At 42.4% G+C, this 10,560-nt stretch overlaps 1 protein-coding gene across 1 annotated transcript in view; it reads left to right on the forward strand.

The window, feature by feature from the left end:
- Nucleotides 1-1,325: 1,325 nt before the first annotated feature.
- The window catches only part of LOC115194923 (serine/threonine-protein kinase 26), an 11,023-nt gene continuing 1,788 nt past the window's right edge, over nt 1,326-10,560 (forward strand). Inside the window, exons 1-2 of the mRNA XM_029754844.1 lie at nt 1,326-1,444; nt 1,480-1,575. Coding sequence (XP_029610704.1) covers nt 1,549-1,575 — 27 coding nt within the window. The 5' untranslated portion in view covers nt 1,326-1,444; nt 1,480-1,548. The remainder of the gene's footprint in view (nt 1,445-1,479; nt 1,576-10,560) is intronic.

The following is a 10,560-nucleotide window of genomic DNA, read 5'->3' on the forward strand; positions in this document are numbered from 1 at the left end:
TCAGTTTATACAGGCTCCCTCTGCTTTCAGTTTATACAGGCTCCCTCTGCTTTCAGTTTATACAGGCTCCCTCTGCTTTCAGTTTATACAGGCTCCCTCTGCTTTCAGTTTATACAGGCTCCCTCTGCTTTCAGTTCATACAGGCTCCCTCTGCTTTCAGTTTATACAGGCTCCCTCTGCTTTCAGTTTATACAGGCTCCCTCTGCTTTCAGTTCATACAGGCTCCCTCTGCTTTCAGTTCATACAGGCTCCATCTGCTTTCAGTTCATACATATCATCCAACTTGTGTTGTAGCTCAAACAGAACAGATTTGTCCTCCTCTGAGAGACTTTCAACAGACTTTTGAGTGAGAGAGATGATCTTTGTAATTATACTTTCTTCTTCAGCTCTCATTGTCTTGGCAAGAAAACTCCCATATGTTCCAACCTCATATTTAAAAAGCTCCCAGTTATGACTGTATGAATTGTCATTTATAGCTTTGTTCCAAAAGTGTGTAATTAAATTGTTTATCTTCATCTTGACCAACTCGTGTTTTAATATAGAGCTATTAAGCTTCCAATAGGATGCTCTGCCAGGGCCATTATCAGAGATAAACAGTTCAATATAAACAGCTCTATGGTCAGTAAGGGCCATTATCAGAGATAAACAGCTCTATGGTCAGTAAAGGGAGTGGCCAGGATGTTAACAGAAATAGCCTGTTTATCAAAACATTTAGACACCAACCAAAGATCTGTAGTGATTGTCTGGACCGGGTCTTATTACTCCAAGTGAAAGACTAGTCATTAGGAAACCAATTATCTATAATATCAAACCTTTCCATAAACTGCCTCAAACTTGTATTCATAGAAGTGGACTGTCCCGGAGACCATCTATCAATTAAATTATTCTGAGAAATATGAAAATCCCCGACCTACTATAAGTAAAGCATTCGGGAACTTGGTTAGTCAACGGAGAATAGGCTTTTCTAAAGATTCAAGTAACTGATCATTTTCAAGTTTTGGAATTGAACCCATAAATGTTGGTAATAGTGATGTTGTTACAGTTGATAACGAGACAACAAAAAAGTGCTCAAAAGGGTCCCCGTCTGAGTGCAAAATACTTCCATTGCTGATCCTACTTGCAGTAAACCGTCTGACCGCGAGTCATAGCGCTGGTATTCACAACCGCACTGACTGACTTCTGGAACCAACACGGAGCAGGATTCACGGTTCACGAGTCAAACCCCCCCCCCCCCCCCCCACGTGGATAGCCGAGTAAGACAATACAAGTGGAACTTTCGTTTAGTTTTTTTTACTTTGGGCGCGAAGGGCTGTGTCGGGTGAGTAAAGAAAGCATAACGGTGACATAAATGGGTGACGACGTACAAACACGGCTGTTGTGAAGGACATTCTGCCGCGTGTGTTTTTAACCTTGGTTCCTGTGTTAATGTTTGATTTCAGAGCGAGGGAGAGAGAGAGAGAGAGAGAGAGAGAGAGAGAGGGGAGAGAGGAGGAGGGATGAATAAGACTTAAAGGACAGTTGGTGGAGTCGAGGTGGGAACACGGGAGAATGGAGGTGCAGGTGCCAGAAATGCAGGTAAGAATCTCTATCAAACAGGTTTCTCCGTTTCTGTTGGATTTTATTCTGTTTCTATATATATATATATGTGTGTTGCTGGACGTTTGTGAGTTTGTAGTAAGAAGCACAGCAGACTAGACACACAGGTGGACGAGGACAGGTGAATGACATACCTACGTGCATCGCCAGAACTAGACCAAGCATACCGCTTTTGAAGTAGCCAATAGAAATACAAATGGACTGTCTGCAATTTTCATTATTTTAACTAGGCAAGTCAGTTAAGAACAAATTCTTATGCAGCCGAAACGCGTCGGTTTTTAAAAAACATTGTTTCTATTGAACATGCCATACTAATAAAGGTATTTTAATTAATTATATGAAGAGTGCCTTGGTCCTCCTTTCTCTTTGAAGACCAACTCAACCCTTTTACCAAAGAGCACCTTCTGTCTACCAACATTTACTATTCTGGACCTTAGTAGCGCTTCCCTTCCTCCTCTTTCTACTAAGAACAAATTCTTATTTACAATGACGGCCTACCGGGGAACAGTGGGTTTAACTGCCTTGTTCAGGGGCAGAACGACACATTTTTACTTTGGCAGCTCGATCTTGCAGCCTTTCAGGTTACTGGGCCCAACGCTCTAACCACTAGGCTACCCTGCCGCCGCAATAATCATTTTCTAACTGTAAGTGTGATGCATTTAATGTTCTATCCCGTTGTTTGACTGACTGTACAGCTGGAGGAGAGGGTTGTGTTCAACAGGCTCATTATGTCACCACGTCACACACCTTTTATTAGTGTACTATTGTCTATTATACGTCCCATTATGACATCACCGTCATGGAACTAACGTTGACTTCTGTACTTCTGGAGCAGATGCAATTATTTATTGAACACAAAGATACTGGATGTATCAGGGGAAGTGTGTGTGTGTGTGTGTGTGTGTGTGTGTGTGTGTGTGTGTGTGTGTGTGTGTGTGTGTGTGTGTGTGTGTGTGTGTGTGTGTGTGGTGTGTGTGTGTGTGTGTGTGTGTGTGTGTGTGTGTGTGTGTGTGTGTGTGTGTGTGTGTGTGTGTGTGTGTGTGTGTGCGTTTCCTCCTTCCTCCAGTTGGGTGACCCTAAACTAGGGTCTAAGGGTCAGTGTGCTCTGGGATTAAAAACAACTGTCTGTCTGTGTCTACCAAAATGGCACCCTATTCCCTACACAGTGCACCACTTTTCAGAAGTAGTGCACTAGGGAATCGGATACCATTTGGTAGAGAGACACTGCTGGACCTTCCGTCTGTAGATGAGCTGACGCATGGCCATTCAGATGGATTCTGTTCACAAGGGACGTAACATTTATGGTAGGAATTTATGTTAGACAGAGAGAGGGATGAAATTCAATCTCCTCCCTCTGTCTCTCTCTCTCTCTCTCTCTCACAAATATTGACCAAGTTCTCAACAGCAGTGTGAATCACCCTTTAACCCATACAGTCATAAAAACAAGGTGTTATATTGTATGAGGAAGTGATTAGAGATATTTCCTGGAATATCTCTCCAAGTAACAGTCTGTGATCCTGTATTTTCTGCTATTTGGAGGTGAACATGTTTGGTTCCTACTGAAATGGAGTCCTCATTCATATTGCTCCAAATCTAGAGACTTTTGTCTTTATGACATCACACAAATCTGTGTTTAGGACTGTGATGTCACAAAGGGCTCTGATTATGACATCATAAAAGCTGTTGAACTTTCCCTCGCCTGCCCATTATAAATAGGTTATTCCTGACACTCGAAAGTATGAAGAGGGAACGCAAAGTCCAAGCTCTCTCTCTCTCTCTCTCTATCTGGAGTTTATAGGGAAATGTGATTGGTAGCTCTTATGTCGCAATGACAATTTGCATAGCAGACTTCCGTACTCCTCCATTGGCTACAGCAGGTGTATAAAAGAAGCTGGTTATTTTTAACCTTGGTCAGACCACTACAGGTGCTGAGCTGAACACAGCTCCTGCTGGAAGCTGCAGTCGTTAATTCAATGTTCGTAATGTGTTTGATACTTTATGTTTTGAAGCTGTAAAGTCTTTCTTTACAATAGCATTGTTTACAAACAGCGAACTTAAACAAGGTTATATTCTGGGTTTCTGAATGGGGTAATACAGTTAAACTAAGTTTGTTTAGAGAGAGCGAGAGAGATTCTCTCTCTCTCACACACATTGCCTGTGAGCATCAGAGGTGAACCAGTTACATACACAGCTCGAGCAAGACATTCTTCAGCATTTCTCTGACTACGTTCCTCCATTGAGTTTGATTCCAGGAGGACCATGAGCTGTTGCTATCGATAAGGTGTCTGATTCATCATTTTCTCCTCGAATAGAAGTAGAGGGGCTTTTGCCAGAGGTTGCTTGTTGTGAGCGCTGAGGGAACTTTATGCACTTGGCCAGATGATTCTGCATCTTTGTTGCATTCATCACATATGATTTGGCGCAGTATTTACAAATGTACAAAAGCTTTTCCTTCTACATTAGCTGCAGTGAAATGTTTCCACACGTCAGATAGTACCCTTGGCATTTTCCTGTAAAGATTAGAAAAAAATGAGGTAAAAAAACCCAAATACAATTCTATGTACAGATAAATTGTTAAGCAGTTAGATTAAACAACTCCGTTGTAAGATAAATATTTAAAAATGAAACAGGTGAATTTAACAATCCTCAGTGAGCAGGCTCAAGCAAGCTAAAACCCACATGGCAGCAAAAACTAACTAGCAGAAATGAACAAGTTAGAAGTGATTTAAACACACTTTGCTGTAGGCTACTATTTACTAGTTAACAATAAATCATATAAAATATATTCACCTCACCCAGTATTGTAATCAGAACTTACCAGAAAGCATGTAGTCCTTGGCTCAGACAGTGTAGTAGTGTGGGCTCAATAGCATCTCATTAGTGTGGAAGATCTTGAGAATCAGCTGCACATGTGATGGAAGAATGCACTGTGCATGCAGAGGGTTGCAATTCCATTGAATTGGGGATAGTTTAACCAGAATATGCCACAAGACCTAGAATTGTCTTATGTGTATCTCACAAAGAAAGGTCCACTGTTATAAGCTAACTTTTTTTAGATGAATTTAAGCAAAATTCCCCAAATTCCTGCACTTAACTTGCCATGGAACGTTATCTGGAAAGATTCTTGAAATTTACCGGAACGTTTCCGACCCTTGCAACCCTATACGGGAATATAAAAAGTTTGGGAAACACTACAGTCTGATGGGTTAGAGAGAGATGATAACACCACTAGTCTGATGGGTTAGAGAGAGATGATAACACCACTACAGTCTGATGGGTTAGAGAGAGATGATAACACCACTACAGTCTGATGTTTTAAAGAGATAATAACACCACTACAGTCTGATGGGTTAGAGAGAGATGATAACACCACTACAGTCTGATGGGTTAGAGAGAGAGATGATAACACCACTACAGTCTGATGGGTTAGAGAGAGAGATGATAACACCACTACAGTCTGATGGGTTAGAGAGAGATGATAACACCACTACAGTCTGATGGGTTAGAGAGAGAGATGATAACACCACTACAGTCTGATGGGTTAGAGATGATAACACCACTACAGTCTGATGGGTTAGAGAGAGATGATAACACCACTACAGTCTGATGGGTTAGAGAGAGAGATGATAACACCACTACAGTCTGATGGGTTAGAGAGAGAGATGATAACACCACTACAGTCTGATGGGTTAGAGAGAGAGATGATAACACCACTACAGTCTGATGGGTTAGAGAGAGAGATGATAACACCACTACAGTCTGATGGGTTAGAGAGATGATAACACCACTACAGTCTGATGGGTTAGAGAGAGATGATAACACCACTACAGTCTGATGGGTTAGAGATGATAACACCACTACAGTCTGATGGGTTAGAGAGAGATGATACACCACTACAGTCTGATGGGTTAGAGAAGAGATGATAACACCACTACAGTCTGATGGGTTAGAGAGAGATGATAACACCACTACAGTCTGATGGGTTAGAGAGAGATGATAACACCACTACAGTCTGATGGGTTAGAGAGAGATGATAACACCACTACAGTCTGATGGGTTAGAGAGAGAGATGATAACACCACTACAGTCTGATGGGTTAGAGAGAGAGATGATAACACCACTACAGTCTGATGGGTTAGAGAGAGGATGATAACACCAACTACAGTCTGATGGGTTAGAGAGAGATGATAACACCACTACAGTCTGATGGTTAGAGAGAGAGATGATAACACCACTACAGTCTGATGGGTTAGAGAGAGATGATAACACCACTACAGTCTGATGGGTTAGAGAGAGAGATGATAACACCACTACAGTCTGATGGGTTAGAGAGAGATGATACAACCACTACAGTCTGATGGGTTAGAGAGAGAGATGATAACACCACTACAGTCTGATGGGTTAGAGAGAGATGATAACACCACTACAGTCTGATGGGTTAGAGAGAGAGATGATAACCCACTACAGTCTGATGGGTTAGAGAGAGATGATAACACCACTACAGTCTGATTGGGTTAGAGAGAGAGATGATAACACCACTACAGTCTGATGGGTTAGAGAGAGATGATAACACCACTACAGTCTGATGGTTAGAGAGAGAGATGATAACACCACTACAGTCTGATGGGTTAGAGAGAGATGATAACACCAACTACAGTCTGATGGGTTAGAGAGAGGATTGATACCAATTTAGAGACACCACTACAGTCTGATGGGTTTAGAGAGAGATGATAACACCACTACAGTCTGATGGTTAGAGAGGAGAAGTGATAAGGCACCACTACAGTCCTGAATGGGTTAGAGAGAGATGATACACCACTACAATTCTGATGGGTTAGCAGAGAGAGATATAAAACCACTACAGTCTGATGGGTTTAGAGAGAGATGATAACAACACTACAGTCTGATGGGTTGAGAGTAGAGAGTTGAATAACCCCACTTACCAAGTCCTGATGGGTTGAGAGAGAGATGAGAAACACCACTAACAGTCTGATGGGTTAAGAGAGAGAGATGAGAACACCACTACAGTCTTGATGGGTAGAAGAGATGATACACCACTACAGTCCTGATGGTTGAGAGAAGAGATGATAACGACCACTACAGTCTGATGGTTAGAGAGAGAGATGATAACACCACTACAGTCTGATGGGTTAGAGAGAGATGATAACACCACGACAGTCCTGATGGGTTAGAGAGAGATGATAACACCACTACAGTCTGATGGTTAGAGAGAGAGATGATAACACCACTACAGTCTGATGGTTAGAGAGAGATGATTAAACCACTACAGTCTGATGGTTAGAGAGAGATTGATAACACCACTACAGTCTGATGGGTTAGAGAGATGATAACACCACTACAGTCTGATGGGTTAGAGAGAGAGATGATAACACCACTACAGTCTGATGGTTAGAGAGAGATGATAACACCACTACAGTCTGATGTGTTAGAGAGAGAGATGATAACACCACTACAGTCTGATGGGTTAGAGAGAGATGATAACACCACTACAGTCTGATGGGTTAGAGAGAGAGATGATAACACCACTACAGTTCTGATGGTTAGAGAGAGATGATAACACCAACTACAGTCTGATGGGTTGAGAGAGAGATGATAACACCACTACAGTCTGATGGGTTAGAGAGAGAGATGATAACACCACTACAGTCTGATGGGTTTAGAGGAGAGATGATAACACACACTACAGTCTGATGGGTATAGAAGATGATAACACCACTACAGTCTGATGGGTTAGAGAGAGGATGATAACACCACTACAGTCTGCATGGGTTAGAGAGAGATGATAACACCACTACAGTCTGATGGGTTAGAGAGAGATGATAACACCACTACAGTCTGATGGGTTAGAGAGATGATAACACCACTACAGTCTGATGGGGTTAGAGAGAGATGATAACACCACTACAGTCTGATGGGTTAGAGAGAGAGATGATAACACCACTACAGTCTGATGGGTTAGAGAGAGATGATAACACCACTACAGTCTGATGGGTTAGAGAGATGATAGACACCACTACAGTCTGAGGGTTAGAGAGAGAGGTGATAACACCACTACAGTCTCATGGGTTAGAGAGAGATGATAACACCACTACAGTCTGATGGGTTAGAGATGATAACACCACTACAGTCTGATGGGTTAGAGAGAGATGATAACACCACTACAGTCTGATGGGTAAGAGAGAGAGATGATTAACACGCACTACAGTCTGATGGGTGAGAGAGAGATGATAACACCACTACAGTCTGATGGGTTAGAGAGAGAGATGATAACACCACTACAGTCTGATGGGTTAGAGAGATGATAACACCACTACAGTCTGATGGGTTAGAGAGAGATGATAACACCACTACAGTCTGATGGGTTAGAGAGAGATGATAACACCACTACAGTCTGATGGGTTAGAGAGAGATGATAACACCACTACAGTCTGATGGGTTAGAGAGAGAGATGATAACACCACTACAGTCTGATGGGTTAGAGAGAGATGATAACACCACTACAGTCTGATGGGTTAGAGAGAGAGATGATAAACACCACTACAGTCTGATGGGTTAGAGAGAGATGATAACACCACTACAGTCTGATGGGTTAGAGAGAGAGATGATAACACCACTACAGTCTGATGGGTTAGAGAGAGATGATAACACCACTACAGTCTGATGGGTTAGAGAGAGATGATAACACCACTACAGTCTGATGGGTTAGAGAGAGAGATGATAACACCACTACAGTCTGATGGGTTAGAGAGAGAGATGATAACACCACTACAGTCTGATGGGTTAGAGAGAGATGATAACACCACTACAGTCTGATGGGTTAGAGAGAGAGATGATAACACCACTACAGTCTGATGGGTTAGAGAGAGATGATAACACCACTACAGTCTGATGGGTTAGAGAGAGAGATGATAACACCACTACAGTCTGATGGGGTTAGAGAGAGATGATAACACCACTACAGTCTGATGGGTTAGAGAGAGAGATGATAACACCACTACAGTCTGATGGGTTAGAGAGATGATAACACCACTACAGTCTGATGGGTTAGAGAGAGAGATGATAACACCACTACAGTCTGATGGGTTAGAGAGAGATGATAACACCACTACAGTCTGATGGGTTAGAGAGAGAGATGATAACACCACTACAGTCTGATGGTTTAGAGAGATAGTTGTAGATGATAACACCACTACAGTCTGATGGGTTAGAGAGAGATGATAACACCACTACAGTCTGATGGGTTAGAGAGAGATGATAACACCACTACAGTCTGATGGGTTAGAGAGATGATAACACCACTACAGTCTGATGGGTTAGAGAGAGATGATAACACCACTACAGTCTGATGGGTTAGAGAGAGAGATGATAACACCACTACAGTCTGATGGGTTAGAGAGAGATGATAACACCACTACAGTCTGATGGGTTAGAGAGAGATGATAACACCACTACAGTCTGATGGGTTAGAGAGAGAGGTGATAACACCACTACAGTCTGATGGGTTAGAGAGAGATGATAACACCACTACAGTCTGATGGGTTAGAGATGATAACACCACTACAGTCTGATGGGTTAGAGAGAGATGATAACACCACTACAGTCTGATGGGTAAGAGAGAGAGATGATAACACCACTACAGTCTGATGGGTTAGAGAGAGATGATAACACCACTACAGTCTGATGGGTTAGAGAGAGAGATGATAACACCACTACAGTCTGATGGGTTAGAGAGATGATAACACCACTACAGTCTGATGGGTTAGAGAGAGATGATAACACCACTACAGTCTGATGGGTTAGAGAGAGATGATAACACCACTACAGTCTGATGGGTTAGAGAGAGATGATAACACCACTACAGTCTGATGGGTAAGAGAGAGAGATGATAACACCACTACAGTCTGATGGGTTAGAGAGAGATGATAACACCACTACAGTCTGATGGGTTAGAGAGAGAGATGATAACACCACTACAGTCTGATGGGTTAGAGAGAGAGATGATAACACCACTACAGTCTGATGGGTTAGAGAGAGAGATGATAACACCACTACAGTCTGATGGGTTAGAGAGAGAGATGATAACACCACTACAGTCTGATGGGTTAGAGAGAGATGATACACCACTACAGTCTATGGGTTAGAGAGAGATGATAACACCACTACAGTCTGATGGGTTAGAGAGAGAGATGATAACACCACTAAGTCTGATGGGTTAGAGAGAGATGATAACACCACTACAGTCTGATGGTTAGAGAGAGATGATAACACCACTACAGTCTGATGGGTTAGAGAGAGATGATAACACCACTACAGTCTTGATGGGTTAGAGGAGAGAGATGATAACACCACTACAGTCTGATGGGTTAGAGAGAGAGGTGATAACACCACTACAGTCTGATGGGTTAGAGAGAGATGATAACACCACTACAGTCTGATGGGTTAGAGAGAGAGATGATAACACCACTACAGTCTGATGGGTTAGAGAGATGATAACACCACTACAGTCTGATGGGTTAGAGAGAGAGATGATACACCACTACAGTCTGATGGTTAGCGAGAGAGATGATAACACCACTACAGTCTGATGGGTTAGAGAGAGAGGTGATAACACCACTACAGTCTGATGGGTTAGAGAGAGATGATAACACCACTACAGTCTGATGGGTTAGAGAGAGAGATGATACACCACTACAGGTCTGATGGGTTAGAGAGATGATAACACCACTACAGACTCTGATGGGTTAGAGAGAGAGATGATAACACCACTACAGTCTGATGGGTTAGAGAGAGAGATGATAACACCACTACAGTCTGATGGGTTAGAGAGAGATGATAACACCACTACAGTCTGAAAGATTCTGATGGGTTAGAGAGAGAGGATGATAACACCACTACAGTCTGAGGGGTTAAGAGAGAGTAGGTGATAACACCAATACAAGTCTG

Source organism: Salmo trutta, chromosome 5 (genome assembly GCF_901001165.1).
Source record: "Salmo trutta chromosome 5, fSalTru1.1, whole genome shotgun sequence".
NCBI classification, from domain to species: domain Eukaryota; kingdom Metazoa; phylum Chordata; class Actinopteri; order Salmoniformes; family Salmonidae; genus Salmo; species Salmo trutta.